At 42.0% G+C, this 20,805-nt stretch overlaps 4 protein-coding genes across 5 annotated transcripts; 1 reads left to right on the top strand and 3 right to left on the bottom strand.

Moving 5' to 3' along the window:
- Positions 1 to 233: 233 nt before the first annotated feature.
- sphk2 (sphingosine kinase 2) lies at positions 234 to 10,610 on the bottom strand. Of its 2 annotated transcripts, XM_053886938.1 has the most exons (8): positions 10,452 to 10,610; positions 7,657 to 9,078; positions 5,349 to 5,498; positions 5,172 to 5,266; positions 4,964 to 5,079; positions 3,492 to 3,695; positions 1,895 to 3,419; positions 234 to 1,791 (listed from the first exon to the last, which is right to left on the bottom strand). In XM_053886938.1, exons 2-8 carry the CDS (start codon positions 8,117 to 8,119, stop codon positions 1,729 to 1,731), a joined length of 2,616 nt encoding a protein of 871 aa, XP_053742913.1. In that variant the 5' UTR covers positions 8,120 to 9,078; positions 10,452 to 10,610; the 3' UTR covers positions 234 to 1,728. The 2 variants fall into 2 exon arrangements, with proteins under 2 accessions (XP_053742913.1, XP_053742911.1); XM_053886936.1 differs by having other exon boundaries at positions 234 to 3,419.
- A 203-nt stretch (positions 10,611 to 10,813) lies between these two features.
- Positions 10,814 to 14,760, bottom strand: rpl18 (ribosomal protein L18). The gene is made up of 7 exons (XM_053886942.1): positions 14,695 to 14,760; positions 14,081 to 14,167; positions 13,897 to 14,004; positions 12,909 to 13,007; positions 12,711 to 12,834; positions 11,526 to 11,595; positions 10,814 to 10,941 (listed from the first exon to the last, which is right to left on the bottom strand). The coding sequence occupies exons 1-7, from the start codon at positions 14,695 to 14,697 to the stop codon at positions 10,866 to 10,868; spliced, it is 567 nt and encodes a 188-aa protein (XP_053742917.1). The 5' UTR covers positions 14,698 to 14,760; the 3' UTR covers positions 10,814 to 10,865.
- On the top strand, positions 14,017 to 19,908 carry LOC128771540 (uncharacterized). The gene is made up of 3 exons (XM_053886941.1): positions 14,017 to 14,038; positions 18,539 to 18,728; positions 18,812 to 19,908. Exons 2-3 carry the CDS (start codon positions 18,541 to 18,543, stop codon positions 19,803 to 19,805), a joined length of 1,182 nt encoding a protein of 393 aa, XP_053742916.1. The 5' UTR covers positions 14,017 to 14,038; positions 18,539 to 18,540; the 3' UTR covers positions 19,806 to 19,908.
- Positions 15,367 to 16,181, bottom strand: si:ch211-120k19.1 (uncharacterized protein LOC563199 homolog). Its single transcript, XM_053886943.1, has 4 exons — positions 15,866 to 16,181; positions 15,737 to 15,807; positions 15,637 to 15,666; positions 15,367 to 15,486 (listed from the first exon to the last, which is right to left on the bottom strand). The coding sequence occupies exons 1-4, from the start codon at positions 16,179 to 16,181 to the stop codon at positions 15,367 to 15,369; spliced, it is 537 nt and encodes a 178-aa protein (XP_053742918.1).
- Positions 19,909 to 20,805: the final 897 nt, after the last annotated feature.

The following is a 20,805-nucleotide window of genomic DNA, read 5'->3' as shown; positions in this document are numbered from 1 at the left end:
AAACTATATTTTGAGAGTTGTGTGATAGACTTCATAGATATCTGTATTCATAATTAAATATGGCGTATTAATTGATGACACATTTGTAATATTTACTTACTACAATTACTTCAAATTTCAAAAATATATGTCCCTCCTTAAAATTAAAAGGACTCACACATACTACAACGAGAAGTACAACGAGAATACTTAATGAAAACCATTCACTGGAACAAAAAAAGAAAGAAGCATTTGAGCAAAGTGACTTTACTCAATTTTGTGTCTTCATGTTTGAACATCATCATCAGCCAGAATGCACAGGCTTATAATACAAAGGCATTAATAATCCAGGCATGACCAAGACATACGTACAGTACGGTGGCGACTCAAGCAGGTCTGACACAATCTCATTGATTGAGGAGCTGCACATGCTCTTATAAATCCATTACAACCAAGAAGATCAGCAGATTATTGTACTAATAAATAAGCAACTCTCCAAGTTGGAATATTTGAATTCACTCCATGGATGATTTGTTCAGTGGAAATAAGCTTTTTGCTGAAAGCATTGCTGGTTTATTTCTCACATTATCTCCATTGAGCTCTTATTCACAGTCAAACTTCAATCAACATGTTTCCCCTTCTTTATTTTGGCCTTTTATTCAAAACACAAAATGCAATCCCTTATAATTGTGTAATAAAAGCCTTCATCTAGCATGTTATTTCCTATGACAAAACACTTATATTCATAAGACGCATCAAAGTATTGCAGCAGTCTAGTGTTGTGAATCCTGTGCCGCTTCATCTTACTGGTGCAAAACACACAGGACAACAGACACGTGGTTTCATGGTGGATGTCTGCAGCAGGCAAGCTAATGACGAATGTAGAGGAGCGTAAACATTCTAAACTCACTGGCAACTGATTGGTTTTGACTTTACATGTTCAACATGTTGCAAAGTGTACTATGTCTGACATCGTCATTGTGCATCTACTGGCCAAGAAAACCAAGATTATGTAAAAATGTCAGTAATGATCACCGTTCAACAGTATCATTGCTCTGGTTCACTCAACCACGTGCATACAAATTTTTTGTTACTTTACTTGCATCCACATTCTCTTCTGCCGCTTCAGTGATAGGTAGTGCCCTCAGTGATAAAAGTGATCTTGACAGTAGCCTAACACAGACACTGCTGGGAAGTTCACAATAAATAATCTAGCGGTAGTGTCGCGATTAGAAACTATTAAACTACACGCTCCAATGGCAGATAAGGCATTATAATTTGAGATTTTTTTTTACAGGTATGGTCAAAATCATATGGAAAAATGGTATGTGATCAGAAATAATTTAACATTGTCAGCACTGATTCCCTCAAACTCACAATAAGGCAAAACAGATCTTGGCATGCATGCGTCCATGTACACATACAACACATGCGCCGTCTGCCCAAAATGCAAACATTCAATAGTTTCTTCCCTCTTGTTATCCCAGGCTGTGCAGTGTTCATGCTTCAGGCTACGCTGAGCGTAATCCAACAGCTGTGCAATCAGGCGCATTTTCATCCATTTTCAGATTAATCCCTGCGGCCCTGCTCCAATGACGTGTGGCTCGGTGGGTTATCCCTTTATATTAAACCTCTGGAGAGCAGTTTCTGCATTCCAGCCTATTTTAAGTCGTTGATTCTCCAAAGTAAACATGGCAACAGATTACATAATTCAGTAGAGTGCTGTCAATGAGCTGGACCAATCCCTGATTAGAATCTGGTTATCTTCACTCCAGAATCACCAACAATGAGGCGGGCCAGTGAAGGATGAACCTGTGAAGAAAGGCAGGAGATGAATAAAGAAACCACATTAGAATAAACACAAAGTGAGTTGTTTGACGTTTTTGTTTGTGGTGCTTGCGCCCCTTATTCTGACCTGTGCTTGAAGTGGCCCATAAGGCACCAGTTCTCCGTCCACCGTGAGTGTCCCCCGTGTGGACAGAGGCTGTAGCCTGAAGGCCCTGCAGGCAACGTGGCTCACGTAGGGTGAGCTGACAGTGTGGTGAGTTCCTCTCTCCATGGCAAAAAACAGTCTGAGTAAAGTGGCCCTGGATATTCCCGCCCGGACAAAGGTCAGGTGGATCAGCCCGTCATCAAACCTGGCCTGTGGTGCAGCATGTAAGTCAGCTCCAAGGTGGCTCTGATAAAGGGCCAAGACCAGGACAAAGTCCCCCTCTATGGTCACCCAGTCTCTGGTGGGGAGAGGCTGCTCAAGCGGGGGCAACAAGTCATCATTTGGGAGATTTAAAGGCAGTGAGAATAAAGGACGGTTCTTGTGGGGTCCTGCTGGCTCTGCAATGTCAAAGTTAAAAGATGAGGATGGTGTGCGTAAAGATGACGAGGGTGAGGAGGAACCAGGGGTGTTGGGACGTGGCGCGAGGTAGGATGAGGAGTGTGGAGAGGCACAAGATGGAGAAGAAGGAGGCGTAGGAGAAAGTGACAGAGAGAGGGATGGGAGCTTTGGAGGGAGGGAGTTCGAGTGGGAGTGCTGGAGCAGTGAGATGGGCCTAGGCCGGGATGTGTTTTGGTTTTGATCGACATTTCGGGGTTTGTAGGCAAAGGGAGAGTGCCGAAAGGGAGAAGAAATGGTGAGAGCCCTTTCCCGTGCAACATCTACAGGGTAGGCCTCTTTCTGGTAGTAACTTCCATTCAGGTCCACTTCCTCCACCCTGTACGTGGTGTCGGATCCCACATCCACCTCCTGGCTGTAAAGCGTGTTGACTATCTGACTGGAGGGAGCCGAATTCTTTCTCAAGGAATGCCGATATTCCTGAAGACCATCCTGGTAATTGAAACACTCTGTTGAAGGCATTAATGCTTCTCCTTCATCAGATCCTTTTTGGAGCTTGCCATCCTTTCTCAACTCTTCTTCCAAGTCATCTTCAGGTTCATCCCTGATTCCATCCAACATGCCTTCCCTTTCCATGCCGCATTCCTCCCTTTCTGTTGACTCAGAACTTGTACCGGACCTCTCAGAACAGGTCCCAGCTTGTTCCTCTTCAGCTTCCATCTCTGCCTCCCCTTCCCTTTCCCTCTCTCTGTCTTCCATCAAGCTGCTGGCCCTCACCACCCCAGTTCCTCCTCCTCTGACTCTCTCCCGTCTTCTCTCTCTTTCTCTCTGCCGCTCCTCTTTTTCACGCTCTCCTTCACCCCTTCGTAAACTCCTTTGTTCACTGATGCCCATGTCAGAGCAAGTGCGGTGGATGGGAGTTCTGCAGAAACCTTCCAGACCTTCAGTGATACTACGGGACAAGGGTCTCCTCGGCAGAGGAGGTGTGGCATCTGGTGATGAGGTGGCCACAGGAGGAGGTAGGTAGGACAGTCGACCCTTGTAGGACCGAAGTGAAGCGATGCGCACCAGCGTGCCCAGAGTAAAGCGAGCGGAGCCCAAGCCCCGATACCTGACAAGAATGAAGTGGCGATTGGTGAATGTTGCATTGGGAGCATCACATATTTAAAAAGGTTCCACCCACCTTTCACTTTCAATATCCACATCAGAAACAAATCCCCAGGCAACAGAGAGAAATGAAAACAGTCTCCGAGGTCCTGCTGGGTGACTGTTGCTAGAAGGACCGGGACTTGTCGTCACGGAGACCAGGTCCATCGGTCGAACATCACCACGACACAACAAAAAGCAGCAATTCAAAAGGAGAGGTTCCCGAAGGCACATGTCAAACCTGACACACACAAGGACAAAATCAGCAGGTTTGCGAACATAAATTCAGCCTGATAATACAGCATTTAAACATTTAAAATATGGCAACATGTGACTATAAAGTATCATTTGGATGATGACTGCAAACTTTTAATCTGGCCATCCTCAAATTCAAAATTTGTGCCAGCAAAATTAGATAGCACATTTGATAACTGGAGACATAAAGGGATTACAGCAATTTGTCAATTTGTAGAGAGCAACGACTTTAAAACATTTGGGGAAATTAAGAAAGCGTTTAGATTGGACAATGAAGATTTTTTCAGATACTTGCAGTTTAGATATTTTTTCAACACTGACAATAGACACAAACTCTCTTGTGAAGGAAATGAAATTGTTCAGGTGTTTGTAGAGGCTTATAAAGAAGTGCCAACAAAAATAGTCTCTAAAGTATACAGGGACTTACAGAAAAACAACGGTACAAACACACTGTATGTTAAAACAAAATGGGAACAGGAGTTGGAAATCACAATATCTGAAAGAGAATGGTGTTCAATGTGCAATACACAACACAGTACTACAGCTTCAAGAAAATGAAGGGAATTTGGCTGGAAGACCTTGATTAGATTTTTCATTTGAGAGGCAAAGAACTAGGAAAACCACAACAATGCTGGAGAAAATGTGGACGCATGAATGCTTCTCATTCACATATATTTTGGACCTGTACTAAAATGCAAACATTCTGGGACAATGTTATAAATAAGGAGATATTTGAATGTAACATTGTTAAGGACCCAGGGTGCAACCAAGTGATCAACATTTATTTAAAATCTTGATGCTTGCAACTAATGCTGATGGACCAGATATACAAAGTTGGACTGACATTATTGAAGAAATACGGCAGATGGAGCAGTTGACCTCTGTGTTGAGACTGAAAACTATGTTGTACACAAAAAGATGGACAAAATGGAACATTTATCACCAAAGAAATCCAACTTTATCGCAATTATAAATTGTAATAATCCCATTGTTTTTCTGTGTATGTATTTTATTTTTATTTTATTGTTTATTGTTTTACTTCTTTTCCTACACATGTTATAAACCATTGTATGTATCATTTTCAAAATGTAATGTCTGTACTTTGTAAAATTTGATTAACAGTAAAAAAACAAACAAAAAAAACAGGAGACAGGTATGAAGCTCCAATGCTACATGTTTCTGGATCATTCAACATTTTTCACCATCTTTGTGAACTATGAACTTCATTAGTTTCATTCCAATGACCATGCCTACCCAGCGTGATGGTTGATGGATCCAGCCAGGGCATTCCCAGAGCCACAGGGCAGAATGCCAACTGGCGTCTTTATTGCTCGTTCCCAGTCGGGGCGCTCCATCAGCCCGTTGATCACCTTGAGGAACACAAAGCATACAGGCAATAGCATTTAATGTTTTAGTCAGGGTCTCAACAAATTCAATAGATTTGAGCTCACAGAACACAGACCTCATGCAGCAGACCATCTCCAGAGATAATGATGATACCGTCCCAATCTGGCAGAGAGATTTCTCTAATGAGCTCCCTGGCATGGTTCTGACGCTCTGATACAAGGGAGAAGGCAAAAAAGAAAATCACCCTGTGCTCCTTCAGGGCCCCCAGCATGGTCCTCGTCCATGTGTCTACCTGTCTGAATGAGATTGTAGCTGATGTTCGCCTCTCTGATCATTGGCAGGATGTGTGTCTGACACCACTGCATCGCTTGTCCTCTCCCACTGAAGGGATTGACCAATAACAGTAGTCGCCTGGGACGGGGAAGGAGACTCCTTGAAAACTCTGAGTGAAAGAGAACAACAAATTCAAGTAAAATCTTCACATATCCAGTGTGCACCGCCGAACAAACCAATACTGACAGACAACAAATATCTTCCTGTTCAAGGTTTTTGGAGCATTTGCCAAAACAAACACACAAGAGAAGAGCTTTTCCCAGAACAAGCTTGTGACCCTCAAACTCATTTCAACATTAATCCAATGCACATTCAATCTACTGCTCTTCACAGTCAGGTTTTATTTACAGTGTATCTCGCTTCTCAACAATGTTGTTATAATTCAACAGTTTTTTTTAAGTCTGCAGGTGAGGTGTTGCCTCAGCAGCTGGCTAGTTTTATAAGTGACTCTTCAGACTGAAAATATTGAATATTGAAAATATCTTCTTCTTGAAATATTTTCAAGACTCCAAGACTAAGAGATTGAAAGAGCTGTAGTTTAAATAAGGTGATATAAAAACTGAAACATGCCATCATTGTGATTTATATTGTGCTATTGTGAAACTGATAAATAATAAAACAAACTGATAAAATAAAAATAAATAATAATAATATATATCATTATATAATATATAATTACATATTATATAATATATATTAGAATTATTATTAGCTTTTGTCCGACTGGAAATGTGCACAGCTCTGGTTCTAGAGGATGAACAGAGAGAAAAACTTTGACATGTCCAGTCAAAACAGCAGTCTACCTTTTCTGCCTCCGCTGTCTCAGCATCACATTAATTATCTGTGACGTGTGGGTGAGAATGACAACAGAGATTACTGTCTCATGTGAAAGCTGTGGCTAAATTCTTCTACACTGTGATAATCTGCACTCTCAGATCATCCTGGTTAATACAACATTCTGAACACGAGCACCAATAACATCAACCACAGTGAAATACAATGACATCCATCAAAAGTCAGAAAAGCTGTGACTCATCTGACGCATAACTGTAGCACAGGAAGGAGGAAAAGGAAAAACAATGCCAGAAACCCAGTTTGGAATTGTCTTAAACACCAGTGGTGAGAGCAAAATGACGAGTTATCAGCTTTCCAGGAAGGAGACAATGTGATAGGTGAAAACAGGAACACCAACGATAGCGATTACAAATTTCAAAGGGCCTGAGATAAATCTCAGAGCAGAAGGAAGGAGACAGGAAATCATGGAAGATGTTGTTTAGGGTGGCTGACACAAAGGCATCGGTGAGAAAAAGGTGAACACAGTTGGAGTGAACACGGTTTTTGCATGCCACATTTCTGGTGTACTGACAATGCACTCATGTGCTACTGAGCCACAAGAGGTTATAAAACTGAAAAACAAAAATAGATCAAAACAAAATTCTTTGGATTACAAATCCCACAGCCCAGAGTAAGCCTTTTAGTGATAATCCCCCTTGTTCCTCGCTGAATTATTATCATTAAAACATCCTAAACTACAGTTGGCACCAATGTGCTGGAGGTCAAAACTGTTGAGACTATTTTTAGCATGATTACAAAAGCATGTAAATACACCCACATGTCTTCCTCCTGGGATCCTGGAGATCAGAATATCTACAAACTGAAAATCACCTTTGGCAGAATGGTTGTTGGAAAACTTGGACATTCTACACACACAGGTGTAGTGTGACACCATGGATTTTGTCTGATGGTCTGGTGACTCTAACCAGCTCTCTTGCCTCTAATAATTTGTTGAGAGACACAATAATAATACCAGAACAACTTCAACGATCTGTGCTGCTGCCATTGCAGCGGCACAGCAACACAAGACATGCAACAATTTAATTCATTTACGCTGAAGCCTATCTTGAATATAGAGTTTGTCTCCCTTTGTTATTGTGTCGTGCATTTCCTGTCAGGGGTTTCAACACCAAGACAACCTCCTCCACTGTAACCTATGTTCGGATTTGATGCTGATTCCCTCTTTCTCATTTTAAGGGTGACACTGCAGACCATCACTGATTCAAAGAATAACTGACGCAACAACCATTTCGACTGAACCTGCACAAGCCACTGTCCGACCCGCAGTCAACACCAGTTCATGATCCATCCCTGTTCGCTGTTGTGACACATACAGTGAACAATAACCCGTTGACAGGCAGGTTATTCACAGGCACTTAATCACATCACACATGAGCAAACAACAGAATCCATGGTGAATTGAAAACACTCACCTGTTTCAGCAGTGACCGCCACACCTCTGAGTAAACACTGGATTGCAGCCGACCACCGTTCAGCTTCAGGCCTGCTTTCTGCCAGGTAGGCCCTCACTTGCCTACGACGGGACACACCTTTCCGTCGCTTGCCCGGCGGGTACCAGTAGAGCACCAGCAGAGGGGGCGCAGGTGCTCGAGGGCAGCTGCAGCCTATGAGTTCGGACAACGGCAGCAGGAGGCGGGTTTCCTTTCCTGGCCGAGGTGAAAGGCGCTGGATATGTATGTGGGTGTGTGTGAGAGTCAAGGCATAATTCGAGGCCGGAGCTGGAGTAGGTGAGGCAGCTGGGGAGAGCACCCCAGGACCACCAGGGCTGTTGGGGCAGCTGTTATTGTTGCTGTTACTGCCAGACCCCCAGCTGGCAAACTGGCCATGAAGGAGGGCCTCTGCTGGGAAAGATTTGAGAGGCTCTGGGGAACGCATCCTTCCTTCTGAGGTGGAGGTTTACAGAAAGGAACAGTCTTAACAAGTTTGAAGAAAGCAGGTCCACATTTACAGGTAGGAGGACTTGTCAGTCAACCAAGACTCCATCTCACTTCAGGAATTTTGTCCTTGAAATCAAAAAAATCCTTTCTAAGTTATTCATGACACAATGTCCAACAAAAAGCAGTAAGTGTCAGCTTAAGAGGTGTCTTCATTGGACTTGAGAAACATATCCAGTTGACAGCAGATCGTCCAGTCAAGATTGAGCAAGTTATGAGACAAGCCCTTCAGTCACAATCTCCCATGTCACTTTGAGTTTAAGAATGGGTGACCTTGACACTTTGCTTCCAGTCAAATTTCCATTCAGATCAACAATCAAACACTTCAATAAGACTTCTCTATGAGAGTTCAACACAAAATACAAAGAAACGTGAAGCTATTCACAATTACAGCAGCTAGAATATTGACAAAACTCTTTAAATTAATTATTCAAATGGAGCAGACAGAAAACTAAAGATGCACTGAAAACAACAATCCACTACATACTGAAAACGTGAACACAGCTTGGTAGAACAAGGAGGCAGTGATTGTTAAATTAGAAAACGATCAAAATCTATACAGAATATGTTGCATTTGAAGTGCTTGAACAAAATATAAATTACACAAAAATATGATATGATTTAAGCCTTATTTAATCTATCTATTGCAGTTTTCTAAGAAGGCAGGGGGAGGGATAACATGGCCTGTGTGTCCAGCAGTCAGGGAGGCTGTAGAACTAAGTTTCATCTTAACTTACACTGCAGCCTCTGTTCTCCTAAACAAACATGGGAGGACTGAACAGTTGGACCAAAAGGCCAAACCAAAAAGGGAAACGTAAGACATGCAACTTCCAGGTAGGTCCTCAGGCATGGTAAAGTCTATATGTGAAGCTTCACGTTCCCTCCCAACAGTCTCTTTTCCTGTGCAAAGATAAATAATAAAAATGGTTTACATTTAAGCTGACAGCAACAATTCACTATCATATTATCATATGCTTAGCTTCATGATAAGACGAAGAGATAGTGGTGCGAGGGTGAAGCAATGCATAATCCATTGTGTCCCTTGACCTTATTTGAGATGTTCTTCATGACTCAGAATCACGCATCCTCAACAATGCTGTCTTGAGTCAGCTTTTTTGAAAGGCATCATCTATCTAGTTTGACTGAAACACTTGGGGCGGCTTGCTTATATCAAACATCTTTAAAAGCTTATGGATTTGTCCAGCAGGTAAATTATGATGGACCGGATTAAAATGAGTAAAGTTTGTCACTACTTTGGCTGGACTGAGTCAAAATGACAGTCACAGCAGAGTTTTGTTTATAGACATGACGATATGTGAATATGTGAAAGATACATTTTCGTTTGACTTCTTTGTCGGGTGCTGTAAATTCCCATTAGTAGCGTGTTGTATTCAGTTTGATTAACTTGGAACTTTAATGCGTCAAAGGCATAAATGGATGGGCACCGTTAATCACAGTTTTACAACAACATGGAAACATTGTGCAAGCTGTGCTTCAGACACAATCTCGGCTGGCTGATGTCCTGATACGATAACACCAGGGTGAAGAAAAGACCTGACTGATGCCATTGTTGCACCTTTTCATGTCCTTGAGTCTCAGGGCGGCGACACCCAGCAATAATAATAATAGCTGGCCAAATCTGTCCCACAATGAGTCTGCTGACAGAACTGGTGATATTTTGGGTGAGCTGTTTTGTTGTCGGGAGTATTTCTAGAACCCATTCTAACGCCATACACAATACAATATTTTAGCAAGCAAGCTGCTCGTGTTTGACAGGCTCTGTTTAAAGTTTAACCGACGTCAAGTGAGTTAGCTGACAGGCTGTTAGCTGGCTAACTTATTTTAGCAAGCTCAGTTACAAAAAAATACACGTCCGCTAGAAAGGGATTACTTACTAAGTGTTGAGGCATCGCAAAAAAGTAACAGTTGCAAAACAAACCGTAGCCGCAGACACGAGCTAACATCGCCCGAAGCTATTGTCAACTATTATCAGCTAGCATTAGCTATCTGTTTGCTTGCCTAAGCGTATCTCAATAAGTGTGATGCCGTCAAATGTATCTTCCTATCCAGGTGGTTGTAACACAACGATCGAACCGACATATTCGAAGCTATTTTCCAGAGATAAGTTGGTGAAGATAACGTTAGCAAAGTGAGGTAACGTAAGAACAGCCTGCCGCAACCGCTGTAGACGAACCGACTCACACTTCGGTGACTGATTTAGGATCAAGTAATATCAGGAATTCGATAAATTGACATTTATCACGTAAGTTTACCTCATCTTGCCTCCAATGTTGGCGCGACAGTGTGTAGCTGGCCGGAGCAGGAAGCGTCTGGGAGACCGAGCAGCAGCTCTGAGCGGCGGAGAGGAAGTCCAATGGCGATAACGAAAACATCGCAACACCCACCGACATTCTCCAATCATCGACAGACCATCTCTTCCTGGACGAGTCACTTTTCCCCTCTTGGCGAGACCATTTCTACACAAACATTTGTGACGTACACATTTTTGGCCTCAGAATGGCTTTAAATGGACAATGCAAGTTGGAGGGGCAACCCATAAGACATGATTTATTTCTGGTTGCCAATAGTAAATAAGAAACAATCCACCCTCCCAATAAATCATTGACAACATTGATGGACAGCCAATCTCTTTATTTGTATCAGATTGCATGGAAAACACATGACAACTAATTCTTGTAGCCACGGCTGGCTCTGCGACCACGAGCCCTCTCGAACTTTCTGCCCTTGGAGCGAACATAGGGCCTGAAAGAGACAATATTTGCATTAAAATTAAATAAACACAATAATCAAAATTGGGTATTACAGCAGCAATGTTAGTTTACTCTTCAACAAACTGTTACTATATGTTGAGTATTTATAGAAAAGGGGTTGTGGAAAAAACACAATATGACTATAAATAAAAAAAACTATGAAACGGAAAAACAAGCCCCTCTTATACACCCAACTACCGTTAAGCAGTTAGTTCTACCAAACAGGGTGGATTAAACCATGTTAAGTGGAAAACCATGTAAATGTAGGATAAATAATTGGGCAAACTCTTAATAGCACAAGTATAATAAACCACTAATGTACACCACCAATAAAATAATCAGAGGAGAGAGGGGACCAAAACCACAAGTGCCTCAAAATCTTAAGAGAATTGAATGAACTCAAGGCACTGAAATACACACAAATGTGTCTGTCCATGTGTGACACATGGACACCTTTTTCCCCATATAGCCCTGCCCAAGTCTGATACATAGATAATGGAAACAATGAACATATGAAAATACATTGGCAAGTGTGCCAGTTTTTTGACCAACAGGAAATAAACAGAGCCAACGTACTTGGTGTGGCTGTGAGGAGTTCCAGGAGCTTTTCCAAAGTGCCTGTACACCTCCCTGCCTTTGCGGGGACCTGTAGACCAATTACCATTACAAAGTTATGACAAATAGAAATCAAACATTTTAGAATATATCCAGTTGCTGTTCAAAAGGTGTCCAACTATGCATTTTCAAGTCTTTACAGTTATCTGCAGGGGTAGCCAGATGAAATGTCACGTTTAACATATACTGAAGTGGGATCGACAATGTTCACCCATTCCAAGTGAATTAGTTTAAAAATAAGCCTACACAACATTCGCTTCTGCACAAGGCACAGCTAAATTTCCTGTTAGTAAGCTCCTTCTGTAGCTATTGTTTGAGGTCTTCAAGAACGTCTGCTTCCATTCAACATTGATCACTTAAAACCAATCCATCTTGTAAACAATTTCAGCAAGACATTAAACTAGGGCTAGGCAATTATAAAATCATTATTGTGAACATTTGTGGTCCATTTCAATTACAAGTAACAACCGACTTACGACCTGCTCGACTTATGACCACGGCCAGCAGATGCTTGTTTTTTTATTCAATGTCTGGCACCGCAGCACATAGCAGCCTGGCATCGCGTACGACAGTTACAGCAGCACAGTATCCCAACATCTCACTCTCACACAGCCATCTACCACGACAGTAGTTCCTATAACCCTTGCGTCGGCTACTTTGAATGGCATTCCACATATGTCCAATCCGACTTATGACCGGTAGGTCTGAACCGATCCCGGGTGTAAGTTGGATCTTACTTGTATAGGCAGTCAGCCTGTTTCTCAATCACGACCTTGCCAAAGATAAACCGTGCACTCCCTGACCACATGGGGTCGCCATGTTCTGAATCTGACTGACAATGTAGCATGTGCATTCTGTTGTCGCTGCATTGAGCTCTCATAACACGCCTGAAACCAAAATCGAGTACATTTCATCAACCAATTTAATTTAGGAACACATGAAAAGGATTTTTTGCCATACATCCCAGTCCTACAATTGACCACTAAGGTAACACCTTCTTGCGCCATCCTATAATTCAGTCCCATAATAGGTCGCACTTCACCCCCAGATGCCCCATTGAGATGGTCAATATACCAATTTTAAATAACTGAATACAAATGCACCTATGTTGTGTTCTTCAGTGGAGGACCAAATACATGACATTACCTGACAGCAAAACAGTGCCCAGTCCTTTAGGAGAAGCCAATGCCAGCTGGTCAAAGGTCATCAGTTGACCACCCGCCTTCAGGATTCTGCTGCGGGCACCGTCTGTCACTCTCAGAGCACAGATCTGTGTTGGATCGACAGCATCGTTAACAGTAATTTGGGAGAGAATCTACTGGTATTCAGCAAGGTGAATGTTACCTTGAGCTTGGGGACATCCTGGATCCTGACATCATCAGTGACAGTTCCCACAACCACAGCAATCTTGTTCTCACGGCCAGCCAGCCGCATCTTGCGGATCTGAGGACACAGATCACAGATGAGCCCAACAAAACTTGAAATAAAATCCAACTATCACAAGTGGGACTGAACAGGATGCAATTCACCACTTAAAAACGTTTGAGGCCTATTTATGCCGAGTGTTTTGTACGCATCCGGACGGAGCAATCTGTCCGTGCTCCGCGTTAATTTCATTGGTATTTCTGCACGTTTCCACAAAGCTAACGGATACAGACCAAACAGAGAAGTACCATCGGAAACCATGGGGGCAGTGTTGCGGTTACTATCCGATAGGTAGCTCTAATTAGATGCAAAAAAAGTTAATGGCTGAAATTGTCCGCGATATATTTTACTGCCTTACCAAACCCTACAATCCTGACTTAGTCTTTCGTGCAAAAAGTACATTATCAATAACACTTCCACAGTCCCCATGTTTGTTTTGGAGTGTCATCAAACTTTGGTAATCTAAAGTGAGCATAAATGGCCGTCGATAGACCATCATATATTTCATTACAAACGATTCAGAACACCTTTGAATCTGACTCAAGTCCAGTTTAACATAAAAGCACATAAACGGTAGCCAGAACAGGTCACTCAAAGTTTGTATAGATATCGTAGCAAGTGCATTCCAAACCAATCAAATAAAATTAATACTTCTCCATAGGTGGTAAGAACAACATTGAAAGACACAGCTGAGGAAAAAAAATTAAAGTAATTTATAGAACCCACAACCAAAATTAATGGCGAATGCCAGTAGATGATACATCTCTAGCCAAGAGTGGATTCAGGCTAGTTTTAACATGCTACACAAATGTTTTGGTTGAACAACCATGTTTCCATGGTGCCAAGAGATCAGGTGGAAATATGACTTTCCTATGTTATTTTGATTATGAAAACAAAAGACACTCACCAGGCGGGACAGGGAGAGGGGAGGTCTATTGGACCTGCTCATGAAGAGCCTCCGGAGGACAACCCTGTTGAAGGTTGCATTGCAACGACGGGATAAGAACCTGTAGAGCTGTTGAACAAAAGGAAGACAATCAACACTACAGGTAGCAAGTACTTGTTTAGCCATGTTTTTTTGATGATAATACCTTGACAAGGAGCCTCAAGTAGATATCCTCACTCTTAGGCTCCTTCCTGTGCACCTTACGGTCCTTGTTGTGTCTGATGTCGACTCCCTGGCGACCAAAAAATAATTACATTCAAAACGAACCTTCGCAACTTATTGCAGGTCGTAATGAAAAGGACGTAAGCAGGGCACTGTCAACTTAAATACATTGCTAGTGAAGTGTTCCTATCTCAGAGGGATGTTACCGGGCCGGTTCACACGTTGACATTAGTTTAGCTAGCAGAGACAGAAGTTACTGCTTACGACCGTTTTCACAAGTTTGGAAGTGTAATTCATCGGCAATACAAGTGCTTAATTCAAACCCTTTAACGTAACGCCTTCAAATGAGCCTAAAAAGTCCGTTTGTGCCGGCCACTATAATTGTACAGTTGTTCTGACGACAACGATGCCGTGAACGAAGAGTGACCCTCAGTATGGTTTAGGGATAGAATTTCACCGAAATAGTCTATGTATTGTGTGCTACGCTGCTATGTGGGACGGGCGTAATGAACAGAACAACTATAACGACTCAGAAACCAAGGATGATCGAGGATAGTCCATGCAATATGTGTAGCGTTTTCTGCTAAAGCTACCTACCATCTTGGACTCGGAGCGAAAAGGGAAAAGGAAGAGCCAAGGTCTCGCGATAAACACTCAACTGACATCCCATGTTCGTGATTGGCTGAAGAACACTCATTTCCGGTGCTTTGGTACACAGCTTTATGACAGCGCCACTAGTGGTGAGAAAGCAAAACGGAATAGAATATCTTTATAAACGAATAAAAATGTTTTTAAATCATTTATTTGATGCTATACTTCCACAAAATAATGTAACTATATTTTAGCTGTAAAGGGATTTTAGTAACAAAGGTTTAAAAACTTGGCTTAACACTAAATTACCATTGACAGTGCAAACTTCATTTGGCGGGACTTAGATACATTTCTTTTAAATCACGAATTAATTTAAAATAGTTTATATAGTGTATGCTTTATATAAGTATAGTAAACTACATTTAATCATAATGACACAGAATGGTAATTATTTTAATTTATTGTTTTAATCAGCTGGTGTTGGAGAAAAACTAAGAAGATATATGGACAAGAATATTATTACATGTATTAGGCATGAAGAATTGCAGCACCAACTCAAGGCATTTTAGACAAATTCAACATGGATACAAGACAAAGCTGCTCACAGGTATAATTTGACACATGATGCATGAAGCAATGAAAACAGTTGCAAAGCAAAATAACATCAGAAGACCACATTTATTCAGGTTTGTTGTCATGTTGTTGCCTAACATGACACAGATAGATGGTGAAAATCAGAGCAACACCTCCTAAAAATACTGTCCGTGCAACTGGTGGGACCAGAGAGAAGTTAACGGCCTGTGAAGATGAAACAAAAGTACAGTAAGAAAAATCTATGTTTATTAGAATCAGAATCAGATTTATTGTCATGGTCAGTGGGGATAATGCAAGGAAACTGATGCAACCTATTTTAGCAGTCAAAATAATAATAATGGCCTTTTTCCTCACCTGCATTGTTGACCAGAATACAACACCAGTCTAGAACAAAGTAGGAGACAGAAAATAATCATCACCATTGTTGTCATCATCATCGTCATCATCATCATACTTTATAAGAAGTCCAGAATTTCTGCCTCCACACTTCCAGCACGTCTTCTTTGTGTTCAAGAACACTCAAACCTGAAAAATAAACATGTGTCAGGTCACTAATAAAAGCAAGGGTCCATGCATTACATACCAATGTAAAAAGCACTGATGGTGAGAGGAGCTGCTACCAGCTGGTCCACCACCACCTTTGCTGCCACAGCCCTGATCCCACCCCCCGGGAGCATCCTCTCCAGCCGCCTCAGCCAGTGGTAGTTAAAGTTGGCATGAAAACAGAAGCCAACAGTTGCCACTCGTGCAGTCTGGGTCCAGTCGATCCCTGCAGAGAGTTGTTGTTCCCCTCTCAAAAAGCTCTGCTGGAAGAGGTCGGCAGAGGAGAACAAGACTGTGTAACCCACCACGTTACTAAGGTACGGGTGTGCTCTGAAAGCAGCCCAGGCTCTGTGCATGGTGAAATCTGCACAGATAAATGAGGAATGTCCATTAAAAAGAAAGAGTGGAACAGAACATTTCAAACCTCACTCACCTTTCTTCTGAGTACTTAAAAAGCCAGTTGTTCTGGATTGACTCTACAAGACCAGGGAGAGCTAAGTATTCTCTAAAGTTCAAAGTCTACCTCAGGAGACTTTATCAGCATGCAGAGGAGGACTGAGAAAACACCATGTGCTCAGCTCAATACCGTAATGCAACAAGTAAATGACTAGTTAGATTGATAGGGAGAATATTTAATTTGACAAATGAAAACAACAGCCATTTCAACTCACCCTACAGACTTGAGACCAAACCTACAAGCACATGTGACCTCTCACTATAAATAGATAAGTGGACTGGTCTTATTTACTAGCTGTGTAGAAGCAAATAGAAATGTTTGGAGCATTTTATTTCTGTTGGCATTGCACCAGATTTGTGAGAGCTACAATAATTAAATTATTTAAAAATAAATAAAGGAGTGAGTGAACGACACAAGAGATGGTTAAGAACAAGACGTATGCTACATACTAGTGATGGTAGAGTAATGTGAGCAATGGAAGGACAGATTTAGATTCGACTGGGGTGTACATTCATTTTAGTATGGACATCTGCACAAATCACAATTACGCACAATATTCATGATAATGAAACAACTATTTCAGTTGTATATTGTGAAGGGAGCGGGTGTTGGAATTGTTAAAGTGTGGGGTTAAGACACATGTGTAGCACATTTCCCCAATCACTTTGCAGTGTGAATTCTAATGAGATGAACAAATGATGAGCTGAATAAAAGTCAAGCCTTGACAGAAGCGACACAATAAGAGTTGAACCAGCAGCTTTGACTGACTCCAGTTAGTGGCACGGCTGAGACGGAAAGGTCAATTAAAGCCACTAGCAACCATCTTAGCTCTTCCCACAGAGAATGTGATAATGAGGAGCAGAGATTAAGCAGATCAATTGAGGGCTTGTTATCCACGGCGTTTGTGCCTCCTTCTATTTAGCAAACGGCTCTTTGTGACCATCACAATAGTGAGCACGCGCCCACAAACCGTTGACTCCTCTGGTAATTAGCCCGTCCTGCGCTCCCACTTCCGGCGTCAGTGAGGGCAGCGAGCTGGCGTCCTTTCATGACGCAGGGGAGAGAAAGAGAAAGTGTTTGAATTCTGAAAGAGGGACGATGCCTCTTGACTTAATCTGTCTGAGTGACATTAGCGCACAGCTCGGTATGAAGACGCCAGCCCTCTCAGCGACTCCTCAGTTGGCTGGAGGACGAGACAGACGCGGCACAGTTCCGGTAAGCTGCTTTCCTTTCTCCATACATTTACAAACATTTACACAACAAAAGCTTTACTTGATATAAAATAAATTCGATCATCTTAAAACAAACAAGCAAGCAAAAAACAACAACAGATTCTTCATTGACAGAGTGAAACATCCCTATAGTTTTTAAGAAATATCATTTCCATATCATTACTTACTTTATTTAATTGTTATAATCCTTTGAAGCTCTTTACCAGACTAACTTCGTTACACAAGTTTTTTTTCGAGTCACTTTAGTTAGCGTCAAAATCCATCCATTTTCGCCTAGAAATATTTGATGTGTACTCTAAACGTTGCAGCTGTAATGATGAAGTCACCCGCCTGAGAGATTCATAAAGGATCTTCTTATTTTAAAGTACCACCTTCAATATAGGCGGCTGTTAGGGATGATTAATAGCGCTGTTTTTTTATGCTTGGAGCCCACTAGAGAGAGAAAAATATAGATTGACAGAATAATAGATTAATGTAAGTAAAGAATGAAATAATAGTGTAATAGTTCAACTGGAAGTTCGTTTTTCAAAAATGGAGATTAAAAATAATTCATAAGAGTAGAACATAAATGCAAAAAGTGTATACTTTGCCTTTATATAATTTAATTGCTTTATTTGATGTGTATTTATTTATCTACAATCAAACTGAAACTACGTAAGTGTGTCATCGTCCCTGGATGAGCAGTTGAATTTCCGAAGGGGCCACATTATCTATGGTGACTGTTGGACAGAAAGCAAGTATTGTTTCATTAATAGTACAATTATAAATAAAAGCAGCATTTTAAACAGAAACATCGTGCATCTAAAGAAATTCTGATGAACTCAATCATTTTGACTTCATAAGCCAGAAATTCTCTGGTGCAACAGGAAGGACCCAAGTTTTGTTAAGTTTCTTAGCAACACTGGGCATATTGTTTATCAGTCGTGCTGAAACAGTGCACTGGAGGTAAGCAGCTTTCTGCAAGACAGACAGTTTCATAAACTGAGAAAACTCTTTTTTAGGCCACCAAAATTCTGTCTTTCAGCCATGAGGCCCGCAATCTCAGTGACCCTTGAACCTGGTCTGGAGCGAGGCATCCCCTGGGGGAGGGATCTGTACACATTTGTGACTTCAGCAGCCGGTCACATGATGCGCACCCTTCAGAAGCCTCGGAAGAACAGACCATCCAAGCGTCAGGTTAATCATCGCCGCTTCCTGCATAACATGATCCAGCGGTAGGTCACATGATCAGCTTTCATGTCCTGACTCAATTCAGACTCACAAGTTGTGAAAAAGAGTCCTTTCATCTCTCAAACAGAAAGTTTGCAGACATTGAGGCGGCCAATCATCGGCTGGCGTCCTCACTTTATTGCAGCAGCGAGGTTCAAACATCGTCCAGCTCTGACTCAACCAAACAGTCTGCTGACACGACTTCAGGTGTCCGTTTACCTGGTAACTTATTGGTTAACCAGCACCACAGCAACACGCTGACTGAGAAAGCACACAATGGAGATGACTCCGACCACACTGACCCGGGTGAAAAGAAACAGATGGACGCTGGACATCTTTGGAAGCGACAACCAAAGTCACAAAAAAGAGCAAAAGAAAATCCAAAATCGACCAGCTCTCTTGAATGCTCACATGTTGATGAGGGAATCTCTCTGTCAGAAGACCGAACCCTGCATGTTTTTGAAGACATGTGTGGCCAAAATACTGTTGCTGCACCCATTACTTCTCCACTGTCCTTTCCGTCCTGTGAATTTGCCATTCAGATGTATCATGACGGTTCCTTCAGCAGTCAGAGGAGCATGACAGAGAGTTCCTGGTCAGACATCTTGGACTTGTTCAGTTTGGACAGTCAAGAGTTAGAACCTGATGTGGATGCCTACTTTGAAAGCATCGCTGCTTATGATAGTGATGACGCATTTACTGACCACTTGGCTGACAACACTCAAGGACAACACAGTAGCACACCTGAGGTGGCATATGAACACATTGTCCAGAACCAACTCTGGTCTGAGCGTGAAGAAGGTCGTCATGGCGATGTGGGATGGATCAGTAGTGAAGGCAGTGTAGAGGTTCAGCATTGGACCAACCACCAACTCCACGCATCATTTCCCAGTCCTGATGTCCCCGAGCGTCATTCCTGTATGATGCAAAATTCTGTAAATATTCAGACCTTGACACCGTTTGAGGGAGTTGCTCAGTCATTTCCTGCTTCAAGTCAAGCTCACGAGTCGCGACCTCTATCAAGACTTCCCAGTGAGGACGACTGGTTGTCCACTGACATCCTCGGATCTTGTACCTGCTAATTAATATGTCCATGTGTGTTTGCCTCGTATATCACTTTTTATTTTTCCTGTGATTGCTTTACTATGTCATGACTGCATTAGATCGACAAAGTGACTTCACACTTATGAGACAAGTGTGTTTAAAATTCATTAAATATTGCAATCTCTTTCATCTGTCTTTTAATTATTCGTGTAACATGATCAGTGGTTTTTTTCCGCACTGCACTAGCTGGACAGGCGCATTATTCGGGTGTAGTTTTAACACATGACAGTCACTCTAACTCCTGACAGTAGAACTGGAGAAAGGGGAGTGGGAGCCCCGGGCGCCGTGAGGCTTCAGGGGACAGTTCACCTCTGAATGGAAGGTGGGGGGAGATGTTTGAGGATCCTCCATATAGCGCAAAATGGCACCTGTTGTCCAAGTGAGGTCATCACATTTACTAATCGAAAAGGTGTCGATCGGGTAAAAAACAAAACTACAATTTGGGTGAGCATGAGCAATGTGAGGAATGTGCTGTGGCAGTGGTCAGTATTATTGTAATGCAGTAATAACGTTTGATGAATGAAACAATGTAGAGTTTTTGTGTGTGTGTGTAATTGATTCAGCTATTCTTGTGAGGACATTTGGCTTAGTTAGACCTTAGCAGTGTTCTAGCATCTTTAACCCTGAATTTGAGGATGACGACTTAAACAAAATAAGTATGTCCCCATATTAAGGTTTAAGTTTGGTAAAGGTTAGCCTTTTGTTTTGGATGGTTAGGTTAGGGGTGAGAGGCTGGGGAAAGCATTATTGCATCAGGAACCTCAGTGTCCCCAAACAAGGATAGAAATACGAACCTGTGTGTGTTTGTGCTTGTGAACATGTATAGCTACAAGATATAAGACACAACCTTGTTGGGACCTTTTGCTATATGGGGCTATTTGTGGGGACAAGGGTAAAGCCTCAATTTGAGGATTAACACTTCAAAATAACTGGGCCCTTGTAATTGAATTTCAGTTTGCTTTAGGCCCTGGTTAAGGC

Source organism: Synchiropus splendidus, chromosome 15 (genome assembly GCF_027744825.2).
Source record: "Synchiropus splendidus isolate RoL2022-P1 chromosome 15, RoL_Sspl_1.0, whole genome shotgun sequence".
Classification (NCBI taxonomy): domain Eukaryota; kingdom Metazoa; phylum Chordata; class Actinopteri; order Syngnathiformes; family Callionymidae; genus Synchiropus; species Synchiropus splendidus.
This window is presented reverse-complemented; position numbering and strand designations above follow the sequence as displayed.

Bases quoted from the DNA above. Each gene is read 5' to 3' on its own strand.
- sphk2 (XM_053886936.1), bottom strand. From the start codon at position 8,119: ATGCGTTCCCCAGAGCCTCTCAAATCTTTCCCAGCAGAGGCCCTCCTT. The intron at 3,696-4,963 runs GTAGGCATGGTC...TGTGTGTGTCAG, and splicing joins TCCATCAACCATCACGCTGG to GTTTGACATGTGCCTTCGGG. The intron at 3,420-3,491 runs GTGGGTGGAACC...CATTCTTGTCAG, and splicing joins GTGGATATTGAAAGTGAAAG to GTATCGGGGCTTGGGCTCCG.
- rpl18 (XM_053886942.1), bottom strand. The intron at 13,008-13,896 runs GTGAGTGTCTTT...CTGTGTCCTCAG, and splicing joins CCCTCTCCCTGTCCCGCCTG to ATCCGCAAGATGCGGCTGGC. The intron at 10,942-11,525 runs GTACGTTGGCTC...TGTCTCTTTCAG, and splicing joins ACTCCTCACAGCCACACCAA to GCCCTATGTTCGCTCCAAGG.
- si:ch211-120k19.1 (XM_053886943.1), bottom strand. From the start codon at position 16,181: ATGCACAGAGCCTGGGCTGCTTTCAGAGCACACCCGTACCTTAGTAAC. The intron at 15,808-15,865 runs GTATGTAATGCA...TTTATTTTTCAG, and splicing joins CATCAGTGCTTTTTACATTG to GTTTGAGTGTTCTTGAACAC. The intron at 15,667-15,736 runs GTATGATGATGA...ACTTTGTTCTAG, and splicing joins AATTCTGGACTTCTTATAAA to ACTGGTGTTGTATTCTGGTC.
- LOC128771540 (XM_053886941.1), top strand. From the start codon at position 18,541: ATGAGGCCCGCAATCTCAGTGACCCTTGAACCTGGTCTGGAGCGAGGC. The intron at 18,729-18,811 runs GTAGGTCACATG...TCTCTCAAACAG, and splicing joins CTGCATAACATGATCCAGCG to AAAGTTTGCAGACATTGAGG.